General features: G+C 40.1%; 1 protein-coding gene across 1 annotated transcript; it reads left to right on the top strand.

The window, feature by feature from the left end:
* Positions 1 to 15873: 15873 nt before the first annotated feature.
* Positions 15874 to 17926, top strand: LOC107793205 (chlorophyll a-b binding protein 13, chloroplastic). Its single transcript, XM_016615502.2, has 3 exons — positions 15874 to 16076; positions 16679 to 16840; positions 17301 to 17926. Exons 1-3 carry the CDS (start codon positions 15951 to 15953, stop codon positions 17808 to 17810), a joined length of 798 nt encoding a protein of 265 aa, XP_016470988.1. The 5' UTR covers positions 15874 to 15950; the 3' UTR covers positions 17811 to 17926.
* The last annotated feature ends 201 nt before the right edge of the window (positions 17927 to 18127 follow it).

Genomic DNA, 18127 nt, shown 5'->3' with positions numbered 1-18127 from the left:
TCGAGATAGGATTCAATTAAGAGTTACCAGGACCCTCCTGAATAACAGGACTTAGCTTTAAGATTTCGATTAGATAATAACATTTAGTGTAAGTTCTGCTGTAGGGTAGTATAATTCAGCTGTGAAAGTTCTCACTCTTAAGATAAAACTTGACTTTTAATTTTCAGGACCCTCTTGGATAATGGGGAGTAGTTTAAAGATTCTCTTAGATAGCAAGATTTAGCAGAAGTCACACCTGTGAAGATATTTAGATTTAAAATGGTCGTTCAGTTAAGAGTTGTTAGGACCCCCTGCATAATGGGACTTAGCTTTCAAATCCTTAGTAATATTGGGTAGAAGGATTCAGTTTAACATTTACATATGTGCCCAGCCACCAAACTAGGGCAGAAAAAAAAATTCTTTGTTTTATCTATTTTGAAGTCAGGAGCCTGCCTGGAGAGCAGGGAATACAGTGCAAGTTTTGGCAATCAGGTGCCCACCTGGAGAACAAGGGAATATAGTTCGAGTTTTGGCAATCAGGCGCCCACATGGAGAACAAGGGAATACTGTTCAAGTTTTTGGCAATCAGCGCCCACCTGGAGAACAAGGGAATACAGTTCAAGTTTTTGGCAATCAAGCGCCCACCTTTGCAATTAGGCACCCACCTGAAGAACAAAGGGAGAAGCAGTTCAAGTGTTGGTAATCAGGAGCCCACCTGAAGAACAAAGGGAGAAGCAATTCAAGTGTCGGCAATCAGGAGCCCACCTGGAGAACAAAGGGAGAGAAATTCAAGTGTCGGTAATCAGGAGCCCACCTTGAAAACAAAGGGAGAGCAATTCAAGCGTCGGTAATCAGGAGACCACCTAGAGAACAAAGAGAGAGCAATTCAAGTGTTGGTAATCAGGAGCCCATCTAGAAAACAAAGGGAAAACAAGTCAAGGGTCGGAAAAAAAAAGATAATTCAAATGTTGGTAATCAGGCGCTCACCTGAAGAACAAAGGGAAAGCAACAATGTTTGAAGGAAGATGATTCAAGTTCAGCAATCAGGTGCCCGCCTGAAAAACAAAGGGAAAGCACCTCAGAATACAGTTCAAGCCAGCAGCAAAGGGATTTCACCTGGAGAGTACAAGTCAACAAAGCATCAGAAACTGCAAGATTAAGTTTGAGGATATAGATAGGATTCTTGTAATTCATAGATCATAGTTTAGTCTAGCTTCTTTTACTTTGTCTTGGTGTAATAAGGGGTTCAGCAAGCAGTAACAATAGCAGCAACAGTGAAATCACAGCTTCCTGACAGTCCCAGCTACCGAAACTTCCCGAACTACACTGACCTAATTCCTTTTAGCCAAGGATATGTAGGCAACCTCGGAAGCAGGGTGCGGTCAAATCTTTCAAAAATGCTTCCCACGGAGTATTCAAACGGGCAAAAATCGCTCGTATCTGCTCACTTATCTTTGCACGAAAACTCTTCGTGTTTCCGGGCAAAGAGGGGCAGCTGTGAGCACGTGAATTTTGCTCTATATGAATTATTCCAACAAATTCAAAGCAAAATAATTTCTTTCAGTATCTGCAATTTTGTTGGATTTCGTGGCATTTTCTGTTAATTATTTGCATTTGTCTGTGCACATTTATTTTATTTAATTCATGAAAAATACAAAAAATATATTGCATCTGCATTTAGGATTTAATTTTATATTTTTAGATTAATTAGCAAATTAGTTTGTTTTATAAAAAATGAAAATCACAAAAGTAATTCATTTTGCATTTTTACTTTTTAATTTTGAATTGTGTAATTTTTTTAATTTAGGATTTAATTAATTATTATAAATACCATGTTGAGTGATTAATCTAATTGGGTAAGTTAATTTAGTTTAAAAATTATTGTTAATTAAGTTAGGATTTATTTTAATTTTGGAAAAAAGAAAAGAATTTTGAAATTGAAAAGAAAAAGAAAGAAGTGAAAGGAGATCCAGATCTGGGCTAAAACCCATTCAATTGTCCCTAGCCCAAAAAAAATTACCTAATACCCGGCCCAAAGTCCTTTGTCTTACCCGGTCCAAGTAGCCCATCACCCAGGCCGTTGAAACGACGTCGTAAGGGAGTGGAACAACGTCGTTTCGAGTTCAGTTTGCCTTAACAGATCTGGGCCCTTCATCTTGCTTCATCTGACGGTCCGGAACTAATTGGGTCATACCTATAAAAGTGTCCAAATTCCTTGCACCCCCCCCCTGGTCTCATCGTCCCAACACACCCCAGAAAATCCCTCGTGGCCTCCGCCGTGAACCGCCCGCCGGAAATCGTCTCCTCCGGCGGCGTTGGTCCAATCGTTGTCAGATTAACACCATACATTCCCCTCCTCCTCCTCTTTCCAAGTCTCCAAATCCCCACCCTCAAATCCTAACCCAGCCTCTCGAATCTTGAATCAAAAGGAATGACCAAAACCCCAACGCCTCCAATCAACCCCAAATTAACACCACATAGCCACCACGACCCCCTCATGCCAAATCCTCACTCCGTTTCCTCGAACCTTGAAAGAGTTGCTCGAATCCTAAATCTGAGATCGACCCCTGAAGTTCAGAAATCATTTTTTTTATTGTTATCGAACTTGGTACATGCATGGTCCTAAGGCACTGTTCTTCGAGTTTTGAAGTTCGGATTCAAACGATTGACCTTAGCTTTGTTAGGGCTTCTGTCTCCGATGGATTTCAAGTCTAAATCAGTAAGCTCCTTTCTTCTCTTGCCTTCTCTTCTTTTTTTTGCTGTCTTGTTCTCTTCCTCCTTCCCCCTTTCTTTAGCTTAGTCTAATCCGGCTGAAACTCGATTAATCTTTCGAGTTTGAATTGGTCTTCTGTTCATTGTCCTTCTCTTATTCGTGAAAGTTGTTCTCTGTTTCCTTAGTTGTGTTATCAACCCGTTTAAAGGTCTAACTTCATATCTCGTTTAGTCACCTAGTTAAATTAGGGTTATTTTAATGACTTGGCTAATTTCTTTCTTATTTGCGTATAATAATCAGTTGACTAGTGTAGGTTTTAATTATCGAAATCTTTCAAGTGTTTACCTTTTGTTTGTTGACTGATTTGATTTAGTTTGGGCTTTGAAGCCATTGCATACCTCACCCCAAAGGGGTTGATTTGGGTCAGTGGGTCAGAATTTAGCCCAAATTTTGGTTTAAATATCGGGCCAGTCTGACCCAGTTGGTTTCCTAGAGTGAATTAACAGGGCATTCAGGGGAAGTTTAGGAAATAGGGGAAGAGGAATCTTTTGTAACAAGAAGGGGAAGATTCTAGGAAGCTGGAGTGGGGGGCTGTTTTGGTAATTGGTTAATCACGTTAAGGGTAATTCAGCAAAAAGGAAAAATCAGGTAAGGATTAGTTAGCAAAAAGCAAAATTAAAAAAGGACTGAATGGCAAAAATATTTCCTTGGGTCTGCCCTATTTGCTTACCTATAAAGGCATCTTTTCCTTGCCAGTCAGGGCAAATTTCAGAGAGCTAAGAAACTCAGAAAAGAGAACGGCTAAAATTTGAAGAAAAGTCACTGTTCCATTGAATACATTTCTGATTTTTTGAATTTCAACTTGCTTAAGGCAATCTTTGATTCAGTGGGTGTATGAGATGGCTTGAACTTGTTCTTCTTTTAAAGTCTGGGGTTGAGTTCTGGGTCAAGGTTGTTATTTCATTGATTATTCTTGAGCTGATTTCACTGTTCTACTGCTGAATCTGGGACTCTGTTTTGTTGCTGCTTCCTACTGATCCTTACTCCTTCTTGCTTTCCCCTTATTCCCAGGTACATGATCTCTGAATTCTACCTCATGTAAGGCTTGACTTGAAGAGTGAAATGGAAAGCAAAGTTTAGAGCATATCATCAGTTATTTTGTGACTCAGTTGTATTGTTTTGTTATGTTTTTTTTCCAGTAACTTGATGTGTACATCGTCTAGTTGAGCTTCTGTTTTGGATAGTGAACTGTTACTATTGTAGCTAACTTGAGACTATTACGAAAACTTGGAGAATAATTTGTTATGTTGAATCAGTAGTTAGAACCTATAGTCAATCATGCTAAATCCTATAATGTGGAATGCATTGGAGTCTTGTCTGCTATAATAAGTTCGTTTAAGTTGATACAATATATTAGTTGTGTTTGGATGGTGCTGTGTTCATGTAATCGTAGTTAAATGTGTTCTTAACTTTAGTGAGTATGAAGTCATGTTTAAAGGGGAAGAATTGGTCCAGAGTATTCCAATAATAGAAGCAGGCGTCAGTTCATTTTGCTGCTGGTTGTGAGCATGCTTAGTTAGATTAGTTGTTTCAATTCAGAATGTTCAGTTAGTGGGCTAAAACTCAGAAGCATTAGTCTCTTTTGGTGTTAATTATGAACATGTTTGAATTAGATTTGTTGTTTGCCAACTCATAATGATTAGTTGATGGTTAAAATTCAGAAATAAAGGGTTAGTTTCATTTCATGTTTCACTGAGTTGCTTAATTGAAATGCAAGCAGTTAATTGTACATTGAGCATTTTTGCTGAGAATGGTTGGTCATCTCAGGATTGAATGATTGAGATTCAGAAGTGGGAGGTCAATTCCATCTAATGTTTCATGTAGTATCTTGAATTATTTACAATCAATCCATTGTGCACAAAGGGCGAGTCTGAACTTGGGCCTAGCGATGGCCCAATTAATGAGATCAGGGCCATTAATTCAAATAATTCTGATGTTTTGCATGCGTAGAGACTCGATCAGGAGTCCCGCATCTGTTGATTTCCATTCTCTACGGCTTGGGGCTCGCGTTGGGCCTGTATCAGGGCAGGCCAGGTCTTTGGCAGTAAGGCCAGTCTTCCGAGCCCAATGCTCTTTAATTTAACCCGCTCGTCCTACCTGATTGTTGGTCTATTAGTTTTAAATTGATCCGAAATTTTAGTCTTAAAAGTGTTGATAATTTTGTCCTCTAATTAATTGAGTTCACACTAGTTACATTACGAGGTGAGCCATATTGGATAATATAAGTAGTTTATAGCCCTCCAAAGTTTAATTCGAATTCCCTTTTAGAATTGGAATTGAGGTGCACCGCGCTAAATAAAATCTCAAATGCACAGCCCACATTTAATTATTTCTCTTAAAGCCTTAGAACTCGAGGTGTGCCATTTAGCAAATTTTCCATGGCCCTCGCAATGTTAAAAACGCATAGTTACTTTAGGCGCGACATTTAATAATATTACCTTCCTAAATTCGGGTATGCATTTCATGTGACCCAAATCAAATTTTAAAACGTTGAATAAAATACGTTTAGGATTGCGGGTGCATTTCATGTGGCGCGATCCAAAGACGTATTTTAAACGACGTTCAATCTTCTTTAAAATTGAATAAGAGTGGTTAAAGTTAACATTGCACATGGGATTAAACATGTTTAAAATCAGAAAATTAAGCCGATTATAATAGTTTGAGCGACCGTGCTAGAACCACGGAACTCGGGAATGCCTAACACCTTCTCCCGGGTTAATAGAACTCCTTACCCGGATTTTTGGTTCGCGGACTGTTAAACAGAGTCATTCTTTCCTCGATTCGGGATTTAAACCGGTGACTTGAGACACCCTAAAATTATCTCAAGTGGCGACTCTGAATCTTTAAACGATCCCATTTCGATTGTCCATTAGTTGGAAAAACTCCTTTGTATTTATACCCTTTACGGGGTGTTGTAAAAAGGAGGTATGACAGGAGGAATGGGATCATCGACTACCTTGAGCACGACAAGTTTCCCAAAGACCCGAAGGCATCCCGAGCATTTCGCACCAAAGCAACTCTTTATAGATTTTGGGGAGGACACCAAAGGCCCGTTGGCCCGATGCTTAGGAGCCTCCGAGTCTAATTACGTCATGAGAGAGGTTCACGAAGGAATTTTCGGGAATCATTCAGGTGCAGATTTATTGATGTTAAAGTTAGTTAGGGCAGGATACTATTGGCCCCGGATGGAACAAGGCGCTAAGGCATTCGTTCGTAAATGCGACAAATGTCAACGCCATGCACCGTTAGTGCACCAACCGGTAGAATTATTGTATTTGGTATTATCCCCATGGCCATTCATGAAATGGGGGATGGATATAGTCGGACCGCTAATACCGGCTCCTAGGAATGTAAAATTTCTATTAAATTTAACTGATTACTTCACTAAGTGGGTTGAAACAGGTCCTTACCAGAAAATTAGCAAGCATAAAGTGGTCGATTTCATATGGGAAAACATAATTTGCCAGTTCGAAATACCGAAGGGGATGGCCTGCGACAACGGGCCGCAGTTCATAGGCTCAAAGGTCACAAAATTTTGAAGACTTGAAAATAAAAGAATCATATCTTCGCCATACCATCCGAGGGCAAATGGGCAAGCAAAATCAACCAAGGTGATTATTCAAAACCTCTAAAAGAAGTTGGAAGTAGCCAAAGGCAAGTGACCCGAAAAGTTACTAGGAGTATAGTGGGCGGACGACGGCCAAATCAAGCATGGGAGAGACACCTTTCTCTCTCTATACGGTGCAGAAGCTCTGATCCCAGTAGAAGTACGAGAACCGACCTTGTGGTACTTCCGGGCGGACGAAGAAAAAAATAACAAAGCATTTCTAGTCAAATTGGAGTTGCTTGACGAACGCAAGGACTTGGTGCACCTAAAGATGGTAGCCCAGAAACAAAGAATGGAAAGGTACTATAACCGAAGGGCCAATCTTCGTTATTTCAAAGTGGAAGACTTGGTTTTGAGGAAAGTGACTCAAAACACCCGGAGCTCAACGCAGGAAAGCTGGGCCCAACATGGGAAGGCCCCTATCGAGTTTCAACTGCCACCGGAAAGGGATCATACAAACTAGAAATCCAATATGGAGTCAAATTGTCGAGCAACTGGAATGTGACTAACCTCAAAAGGTATTACTGTTGATGGGCACCGCTTGTACTGAAAATATGTATTGCACTTTTTTTCACTTGGCCTAGTTTTTGTCCCAAATGGGTTTTTCTGGCAAGGTTTTTAACGAGGAAGCAACGGAAAGCATAATAAAGAGACGTTAACAATAGAGATAAGACCTTTAAATGACAAGGCATTGAAACAACAAACCACTGCGGGATGGTAAGATAGTCTTTGGCTCGATGGCAAATTCCTAATGGGAAGCAAAACTTGACATCAGACCAAAGTCTATTTAACTGTTCATGAGTGCACTTTCCTACAAGCCACTAGGGGGTGGTTAGATAATCTTTTGCTCGATAGCAAAGTTTCTAACGGGAAATGAAGTTTGTTATCGAACCAAAGATTATCCAACCATTCACTAGTGTTTTTCCTCAAAGAAGCAAGACTTCCAGTGTTCCAATTTGCATTCTTCGCATTCAAATACTAGGGGGAATAGTATGAGAATACGGCAACCTGATTGCCACGAAAATCAGGACTATGAGACCCGAGAACAAAAATATCTCATCGGGATTAGGGACTGCACAGCCATCCCCATAGAAATAAGTTATACAAATTAGCCACGTGTAATGGCAATTTTGTTTCTTTCAGCAAAACGAATGCTTATGTACTTTTAAAGATAAAAGGAATAAAATAAAGTCCTTTTATTTTTATCTTGTTTCTTGTCCAAACGGTGAATTGATTTTATCATTTGAAAGCTAACCAAGCACTTCAAATGCTAATACCGGAATAAATAGGAGACATCCTCTTCCAGAGCACCGTAAACATAAGAGGGCCCTCTCTTATGAAACCCTTACAATAAAGGGTTGGTTTCGAAATAATTTATGCCCAGAACCCAAATGCTATTGGGGAAAAATGCACCCGAAGCCCTGTATAATTCGACGCAAAAAGAATTTACTTTGCGCAATGCTTAAACAAAAAAAACTTTTATTTATCAAACGTGCCAAGCAGCACAAGTAGAAGAATACAAAAGGAAAATAAAAAAGGAAAAACAGCAACAACAACAACAACAACAACATACCCAATGTAGTTCCATAAGTGGGATCTGGAAAGGGTAGAGTGCACACAGACTTACCCCTGCCTTAAAAAAGGTAGAGAGACTATTTCCGAAAGACACTCGGCTTATGAAAGGGAAAGGGGAGGGGCAATAACAAGCAAACCGATCTGACAACCAAACCAAAAATACAAAACTAGCAAAAGGTAATGCAATCAGAATATCGAAACACAAGACAACATCAAAGTAGTAACAGAAGACTAGGGGTACAAAAAGAAGAAGAAAAGCAGGAAAAGCACCAAGTGGTGTATCAAAGCTACTGCTACAAACAAGGACAACACTCGACCACCTAACCCTATACCTTAATTCTCGAACTCTACACCTTCTTATCCATGATCATGTCCTCAATAAGCTGGAACAATGCCATATCTTGCATAATCACCTCTCTCTAATACTTCTTCGGCCTGCCTCTACCTCTCCGTTAGCCCTCCCATGCCAACATCTCACACATCCTCACCGGAGCTTCATTGCCTCTCCTCTTTACATGCCCGAACCATCTAAGTCTTGCCTGTCTCATCTTTTCCTCCATAGGGGCCACACCTACCTTGTTCCGAATAACTTTATTTCTAATTTTATCTAACCTGGTATGCTCGCACATCTACCTCAACATCCTCATCTCCGCCGCCTTCATCTTCTGGATATGAGATATCTTGACCGGACAACACTCTGCCCCATACAGCATAGTCAGTCTGACCACTACTCTATAGAACTTACCTTTAAGTTTTGGTGGCACATTCTTATCACACAAAACACCGGAAGCGAGCCTCCATTTCATCCATTCCGTCCCAATACGGTGTGTGTCATCCTTGTCAATCTCCTCATTCCCTTGTATAATAGACCCATAGTACTTGAAACTTTCTCTCTTAGGAATGACTTGTGAATCAAGCCTCACGTCTTCGTCCTCTTCCTGAGTCGCGCCACTGAACTTACACTCCAAGTATTCTGTTTTGGTCCTGCTCAACTTGAAACCTTTAGATTCTAAAGTCTGTCTCAAACCTCTAACCTCTCATTAACACCACAACACGCCTCGTCAATCAGTAAAGTGTCATCTACAAACAACATGCACCACGGCACCTTCCCTTGAATGTGACGCATCAGCGCATCGATCTCTAGGGCAAATAGAAATGGGTTTAGGGCTTACCCCTGATGCAGCCCTATCACAATCGGGAAGTGTTTCGAGTCCCATCCCGCTGTCCTCACCTGAGTCTTAGCACCCTCGTACATGTCCTGAATAGCCCTAATGTATGCAACAGGAACACCTCTAGCCTCCAAAATCTCCACAACACCTCTCTCGTTACTTTATCGTAAGCCTTCTCTAAGTCGATGAACACCATATGTAAATCCCTTTTCCTTTCTCTATACTGCTCCATCAACCTCCTAAAAAGATGAATAGCTTCTATAGTCAAACGTCCCGACATAAAATCCGAATTGGTTCTCTTAAATAGACACAATCTTCCTCACTCTCCGCTCCACCACCCTCTCTCATACTTTCATAGTATAACTCAGTGGCTTGATACCCCGATAGTTGTTGCAATTTTGGATATCCCCCTTGTTCTTATACAACGGGATCATCGTACTCCATCTTCATTCCTCGATCATCTTCTTCGTCCTAAAAATGACATTGAATAGCCCAGTTAGCCATTCCAAGCCCGCCCTACCCACACTCTTCCAGAATTCCATTGGGATTTTGTCTGGCCCAATCGCTCTCCCCCTGCTCATCTTATGCATAGCCCCCTATACCTCCGCAACTTTAATATTCCTGCAATACCCAAAGTCTCGACGGCTCTCGGAATTTTCCAAGTCCCCCAACACAATGTTCTTATCCCCCTCATCGTTCAGGAGTTTATGGAAGTACGCCTTCCATCTCTGTCGAATTAGAGCCTCGTCCAAAAACACTCTACCTTCCTCATCCTTGATGCATTTCACTTGGTCCAGGTCAAGAGCCTTCTTCTCTCACACCTTGGATAACTTGTATAGCTTCTTGTCCCGTCCTTTGCCTCCAAGTTCTTCATACCAGCGCTTAAACACAGTAGTCTTGGACACAGTAACTGCTAACTTAGCTTCCTTCTTAGCCACCTTATCACGCTCCCTATTCGTCCTATTCTTCTCCTCTTTCATGTTTTCCACAAGCTTCAAATAAGTCACTTTCTTGTATTCCACTTTACCTTGGACCTCAGTGCTCCACCAGTCCCCTTTGTGGCCTTAGAAGGGCCTTTCGAGACCCCCAATATATCCCTAGCATCCTCCCTAATGCAATTCGCAGTCGCGGTCTATATACCACTCACGTCCCACTACTACTCCATGCCCACATATCCCCCAACTCCTAGGCACTGACCTTAGTCAAAACTCCCCACTTAATCCTAGAAAGACCATACACAACCCTCTTCCTTCGTTTCCTCCTAATCTCCAAATCCATAACTAGGAGCCTATGCTGGGTCGTGAGGTTCTCACTCGAGATGACCTTACAATCTATGCACAGACCTCTATCCGACTTTTTGGGTAGTAGATAATCAATTTGGGTCTTGGCTGCTGAACTCTGAAAAGTAACCAAGTGCTCCTCCTTCTTCGGAAAACTCGAGTTGGCAATAACCAAATCAAATGCCTTAGAAAAATCCAGCAGTGAAGTTCCTCCTCCGTTCCTAACTCCAAAATCGAAGCCTCCGTGCATATTATCGTAACCCCCAAATGTCGCCCTAATTTGGCCATTAAAATCTTCTTCTATGAAAAGCTTCTCAGTGTGTGGGATACCATGCATAAACTCATCCAAGTCGCCTCGCCACTAGAACAAATGAAAAGAAAGCAAAAAGCTAAACTACATCGCCACCAGAACTCGGGGGAAGAGAAGCATCAACGCCCCCAGGAGAAGTAGGTGGACCTGCCGTCGGCTCATGATCTTGGACTTTATCGTTATTCTCTTCAAGCTCCTCCTCGGTTCCTGAGAACTCGGAATCGGAACTAGAAGAGTCAGTTGCATCAGGCTGAGTCGGGAGGCGTCCTCGAGCAGTTAACTCTAGTACTCGGGCCTTGGCGATTTCATCGTCAATATTAATGATGCCCACTTTGGTCTTTTCCAAGTTCTTTATCCTCATATGATACATAGAGTGTGTTTTTTTAATGATGAGGGAATCCCCTCGATGCTAATGTTCTGATTTAAGCCGATCAACCTAGGTCAAAAGGCCATCCCGCCGGATCTCATGGTGCTAAGGCTAAGATCAAAATAACGGATAGGGGTTATATGACCTTATTATGTTCCATGATCCTCTTATACCTGTCCTCCATCTGGGTACGCTTCTCTTCGGCAGCAACAACCTCTTCAGCCTTGGAATTCAAGGCTGTCTCTAAGTTATTCACTAGCTCAATGGAGGCAGTCTCGCGCTCGGCAGCAGCAAGCACAACATCTTAAACTTCAGACCATTTAGCCTTAGCTTCTTGGAATTGACATTTAATTGAGAAGCTTCTTGACTAAAGGCCGCTACCTCTTGCTCGCTAAGCTGAGACTGGTCCTCGAGATCACTTGCTTTAGCGGCCTTCGCTTCTAATACCGGAAGGCGCGCGACAAGTTGGTCCCTCTCGACCAATAGTTGATCTCGCTCGGACTTAAACCATTATTTACCGAGGATCAATTTATGAAGGCCCACGGAAGCAAAGAAGTTGGCCAGCGAAGCAAATACCCAAATTAGAAACCTTGTCATAGCAAGTCAAGAAGAAATAAGCAGTAAAGAGAACAAGTACAATACCACTGTTGCATTATGCATGTCATTATTTATAATACACTCCCCCGAAAGAGAGTGTATTTTCTTCTTATCTTTCTCTGAAGCTAGCGGCTTTAGATAATTGGCAAGTTCTACTGGTCGGAACATCAGATGGCACTCCGTGGATATGGATAGGGAGATACTCATCCTTCTCTGGGGATCTGCAGAAGGGTCGAGTAGTTGTACCCCTAATTCCTATTGTCAAAGGATTAGGGAGGAGGTAAGACCTTCTCTCAGATGTCTGCGGCCGATGGGGGAGATGTAGCAGTTGCTGGTGATGAAGGTATGGCCGACATGGAAGGAGATGAAGCTGATGGTGTTGTAGGTTGAGAAGCAGCTGCGGCAGAGGCAGAGACAATGCTAATTGTGGGTTACACACCAACCGAAGGCAGAAGAGGCTCGGTACTCAGCCTCATAGTATCGGGGGCAACGACTTGGACCGAGAAAGGAGAATTAGCATTCTCCACTAAGTCAAATTCTCTAGAGTGCTCGAGCATCATCCTCGGTTGGGGTTATAAGCTCTTCAGACTGAGAATGTTGTTGAGCCGATGAAGATCGTTGTCTCCTTTGAAGGGAAGTCTCTCATCAATGGCTTCTCCATAATCATCAATAACCACAGTGGATGTGGCTGGCTCGGGCACGACTTTCTTCACTTTCTTATTTTTACCCTAGGCCGAAGAAGAACGCCGTATTTTTTGGTTGCTTGTTCTCTGACTAGGGACTGCGAGAAGAAATACTTGTACATGAAGGAGACCAGAGGGAACCTGTTCGGGTGAGAGCCTCCTGCAACAACCTTGTAACCTCTACAAGATCGACCAAAACATCTTTCTCAGCGATGGAGACAGAACCTAGAGGTAGACCTGAATCAAACAAAAAGGTAGGTTTAACCAGTTTTATTATGTACAAAGACGAAATAAAGGCAGAGTCAATTTTACTAGATAGTTTACCATGGTTCTTGGCCCTCCATCCATATGTGAGGGCCAATTCCTTCCACCAACGGGTTTCAGGCGTAGTGATATCTAGAATCTTCTGAACACACCGATCCAGGCCTTCAGCCCATGGAGGTGTCCACCGAGTTGCTGAAATAATGAATGAAGAAAAGTTAACAATGACATGAAATAGCCTATATCTTCGAAGAAAAAGATAAGCTGTAAACTTACGTGGACGAGTCTAGGATTCGGGGAAAGATGGAGTTGCAGTCGGGATGATGTCCTGGTGGCAATGACGACAAATCGCTCCATCCATCCACGATCGTTGTTGTCATCCATGCTGGTGAGCAAAGCATGGTGGCCGTGTTTGCTGAAATTTATTACTCCCCCAAGGAAAACATTGGGGGAGTAGAGGTTCATTATATGAGCCAAGGCGAGGTCCTCCTTCGTTTTCTGGCACAGCCGCCGTAGACAGGCCACCGTTCGCTACATCGAAGGGTTCACCTGTGCCAAACAGACCTGGTACCGGTGGCACAACTTCAAAATCACGGGGTCGAGTCCCCCGCTCAAAGAAAATGCACCCAAAGTGAAGGGATACGTGTAAACATATGTGAAGCCCTTCTTAGCGAAGGTTACTCGCTCTACCAGATCGGGAACAATAATGTTTAGGTCGTGACAATCACAGTCCTCCTTCACAGCAGGAATGTTGGAAGGGTGAATAGAAGAAAGATATTTACCAATATCCCAAGTACGAGAGTTTAAAGTGGGGAACTTCTCTTCGAAGTCCTTGGCCGTGTTTAGATGTTTGGGGATGGTGGTGTTCACCATATGAGGGTCAGCATCAACATAGACCTCTTTGTCTTTGCTCTTCTTTGGACCCCCACAAAAGAGAAGATCAGAGTTCTTGGAAGAATTAATAAAAGAAGCTATAATCAGCAGAAGGTGATAAGAGTTTTTTGAAGAAGATTAAAGAAAGATGAAAGCAGAAAAGAGTTGAACGCAAAGAAGTTGAGAGAGTTTATGAAACTGTTAAGTGTAAAAGAAGAAGAACGAGGCGTATAAGTAAAGGAATAAGCGACTAAAATCGTGGCCATGATTACCTCGAGAACTGGCGAAAATATTGCTAAATCGTAGAGTAACACGTGTTTGGAATATTAAATGCGAGGAGACATGCGTCTTATCAAGTGTCAGAAACTTTTCAGAAGGGTTCAGAAAATTTTCCGCCAAGAAAGAAATCGTCACCAACTTTCCGGTGACACAAAGATGTGCCACCGGAAAGCAGGGGACTATCTCTATTAGGTAAAATCAGTTTATATTTAATGTTCGTATGATAGCGTGACACGTAGAGCCGGAAGCAAATGGAAAATAAAGCGAGTAGAAACCAAGTCCGAGGACAACAACTTCAGTTGGCACCGGAAAGATCCCGAAGGGAACAGAGTCAACAGAAGCAAATGAATGTTTGTTACCAGATGACATTTAATGAAGAATAATCCTCAGTATTAAATAATACAACTGTTGCAAAGAATTTTGGCATTCATGGCATGTCATTACATATTCATCAATGACTCCTATTATTTTCATTTAAGAGAGGTTTGATCCTAGGACCTTGTTCCATAGGTATAGCTATAAATAGTGACTTCACAACCATTGTTACACATAAAAATTCTAAAAAACTTATGTTATACACTATTCCCAAGCTAAATAATACTTTATTTTCTGTCTAACGTTATTCTTATTGCTGCCTTCGGAAGCCTTGCTCCCGGAACCAAACTATCTGCTATTTATCTCGATTTCAACACTAAGTCTTGCATTTTATTTAATTCATTTATCATTTTAGGATCAAATCGATTCGCTTGTCTATAAACCACACTATAAATTCAACTGTACTACTTTACGGGTAAACAATCTTCTTCTTCGAATTTCAATTCAAACCACCTCAAAACTTTACGAAATCATCCCAAAACTGAGATTTAAACTCATTAAAATGTATCCAAATTATTCCAACAATACCCACTCAGAAGAGAGCAAATTTTTGACTTTTTCTGGCTACAAATAGCTACTTGGCTAGCTAATATTAGTAATATTTTATGGATCAACTAATTTTTGTACCGACTTACATATGGAGCAACATAACTGATAATTTCCCTTTAAATAATACAACTCAAGAAGTACCCATCTGAATTCAGGTTACCAAGAAACGTTAAAGAATAATTAAAAGATGATTTATGGTGATAATGAAAAAAAATGCTTTTTCAAGTTCGCGATGTACTTATTAATCTAATCGATTCTCTGGTGCTAATATTTCTTCATAAAGTTTCCTCCACCAGTATGCCGGTGCAAAGAAAATTATTGTACTAACCTTAATACCTTATAAATTTAGTTCGTCTAATAGGAATAGGGTCGAGCTCTTTTAATTGTCTGATGATATGTACTTATCACTTATTAAAGGTCACCTAGATCAATTTTCTGTATTAAACCAGACTAAATTTATTTTTATTTTTAAAAATCAAAATTTTCATATTCTGAAACTATATAAAAATAATTATGTAATAATTTTCCTCTTATTAAAATGACAAAAATTACATATAGAAAAATATTACTCCGCTTCCTATGTACAATTTAAGTGTCAAATTTCTTTTTTAGTCTGTCCCAAAAAGAATGCCATGCTTCTTTATTTAGAAATTATTTAACTTTAAAATTCTCACTTTACTCTTAATGAGATGATTTATAGGCTTATAGCTACACGAATTTTACGGCTTGTTTTAGACGACAAGTTTCAAAAGTCTTCATTTCTTTGTTAAAACTCCATATCTAGTCAAACACCGTCATATGAATTAGGACGGTGTGAGTAGTCAATGTTTTCTTCTTCATTTTTCAATAAAATAATTGAGTCTTGAGATTCGAATTAAACATTTCAGATAGAGGGAGTTTTTTTATACAAAAATGTTTTTTTTCCTTCAAAATTTCAAGAACCAAATCCCTTTCTATATTTGCTACCCCAAATTGCGCTCCATTTTAAGCCTCAGTTATTGAATCATTTCCCCAGGAAAAGATAGAAAATCAGGATAGGAGGATATGACTTGGAGATATACTTCAAATCTTCTCGAGCCTTTTGATTGGTTAATCAACAAAACCCAAAGTATCTCCAACCACAATTTCCATCTGTGCAATTCTAGCCACCCACGTAGGATTCTCACTCACTATACAAATATAAGAACCAGTTTCCCCTTTCAAACCATCCAGATTTCTCCAACAGTATATTTTTATTAATTAACTGTGAATTTCAAGACTAGATTAAGAGAAAATGGCATCAATGGCAGCAACAGCAAGCTCCACCACAGTTGTTAGAGCAACCCCATTTTTGGGCCAAACCAAGAATGCTAACCCTCTTAGAGATGTTGTTCCCATGGGCTCTGCCAAATTCACCATGGTATATTATCTCATCCCTGCCCATTGCCCCCTTCCCTTGTTTTAATTTTTATTAGAGTTTAACTTCTATATGCTATCGATGCAAAATATAGTTACATTGTCATGTTATTTATACAGTAATTACATGTAAATGTAAATTTCTATGTTGAACATTGTAAGAAGAAACCTAGTTAAAATGGTAACTAATATGCTATTACATGATAAAATTCATGCTACATATTATATCTAATTCTATATAGTATGACTTAAGTTCTTTTTATTTGGAGAGAAACCACCTAGTTCAAATATTGCAGTTCTATGTGAGGTCTAATGATGACAAGTAGAATACTTACAAAATGTGGAGAAAGAAAATATGCCTCTTTTTCTATTATCCAGAGAGAAATGTGACCTAAGATTAGATGAGAAAACTTAGATATACATATCCCTGGGTTGTAAAACATACCTAAGGATAGATAATAATACAAGAGAATCTACATCCAAAAAGGAGCAAGATAAAAGCACCTAGATTTTTCTCTTAACGTTATTGCACACAAAGCTATCTTGGATTCTGTTTGAGTACACTGAAAGAATGTCTTCTTGTTCTTTTTGTTTTGATATTCTTAGGGTAATGACTTATGGTATGGACCCGACCGTGTCAAGTACTTGGGACCCTTTTCAGCTCAAACTCCTTCGTACTTGACTGGTGAATTCCCTGGTGATTACGGATGGGACACTGCTGGTTTATCCGCTGATCCTGAGGCTTTTGCCAAGAACAGAGCTCTTGAGGTATATTACTAGTATTATTTCCTTTTCAACGTTGTAGCTAGTGGCAAATTCAAATGCGTGTTCGCAAATTTCGTAGAACTGTGATTTTTGTGATCGACCAAAGATTTATATATATATATATATATATGCGTGTGTGAAAGTAAGTATAGACAAAGTTAGATATATATTTCAGAACCTACTCTGCAAATCGGAACCTAGTATTGAGTACACCTTCAACGAGGTGGCGGATCCGCCACTACTTCCTTGGAAAATATTACTAAATATACATTTAAACAATATGCAAAAAAGATAAATTATGATGTCATAACAATGATTTATTTATCTGTTCACTATTAATGTCGACACCACTTGCAAAAATTCTTCTTAGGTCATTGTCAAAACCGTAGTGTTTAAATTCTAAATTCACCACTGGCCATAGTCCATTTTTTCAGTTTTTGCTGATTAAAATTGAAAAATGCAGGTTATCCATGGTAGATGGGCAATGCTTGGAGCACTAGGTTGCATCACCCCAGAAGTTCTTGAAAAATGGGTGAAAGTGGACTTCAAAGAACCAGTATGGTTCAAAGCAGGAGCTCAAATCTTCAGCGAAGGGGGACTTGACTACTTAGGCAACCCTAACCTTGTGCATGCTCAGAGTATTCTAGCTGTGCTAGGTTTTCAAGTTGTGCTCATGGGACTTGTTGAAGGTTTTAGAATTAATGGACTTCCTGGAGTCGGAGAAGGCAACAACTTATACCCTGGTGGTCAATATTTTGACCCACTTGGCCTAGCTGATGACCCGACAACTTTTGCCGAGCTCAAGGTGAAGGAGATCAAGAACGGAAGATTGGCTATGTTCTCCATGTTCGGATTCTTTGTTCAAGCTATTGTCACCGGAAAAGGCCCTCTTGAGAACCTATTGGATCACCTTGACAACCCTGTTGCTAACAATGCTTGGGTTTATGCTACAAAGTTTGTTCCTGGAGCTTAAGATGATTATGTCTTATGTTTCAATTCTAGTGTTTTGTGTAACTGTATCTTCAGAAAATGCAAATATGTTGTAGATGAAATTATTTTTAGTTTAATTGTTATACATTAATGGTCGAATAGTTTTTCACACTATCAGCTTATTTAAAAGTTAAATTACATGTTATAATTGATTATGTTAAATTAATAGTGTAAAAGCAGAAAACTACGGAGCCCTGAAATTTCCTCAAAATTTCTAGAAGATAGTAAAATCTTGTAAACTATCCCTCTTCTTTTAACAAATGCCTCCTTTTTTAGTAAGGATGTCAGCCACAGAAATGA

This window comes from Nicotiana tabacum, chromosome 8, assembly GCF_000715075.1.
Source record: "Nicotiana tabacum cultivar K326 chromosome 8, ASM71507v2, whole genome shotgun sequence".
NCBI lineage: Eukaryota > Viridiplantae > Streptophyta > Magnoliopsida > Solanales > Solanaceae > Nicotiana > Nicotiana tabacum.
This window is presented reverse-complemented; position numbering and strand designations above follow the sequence as displayed.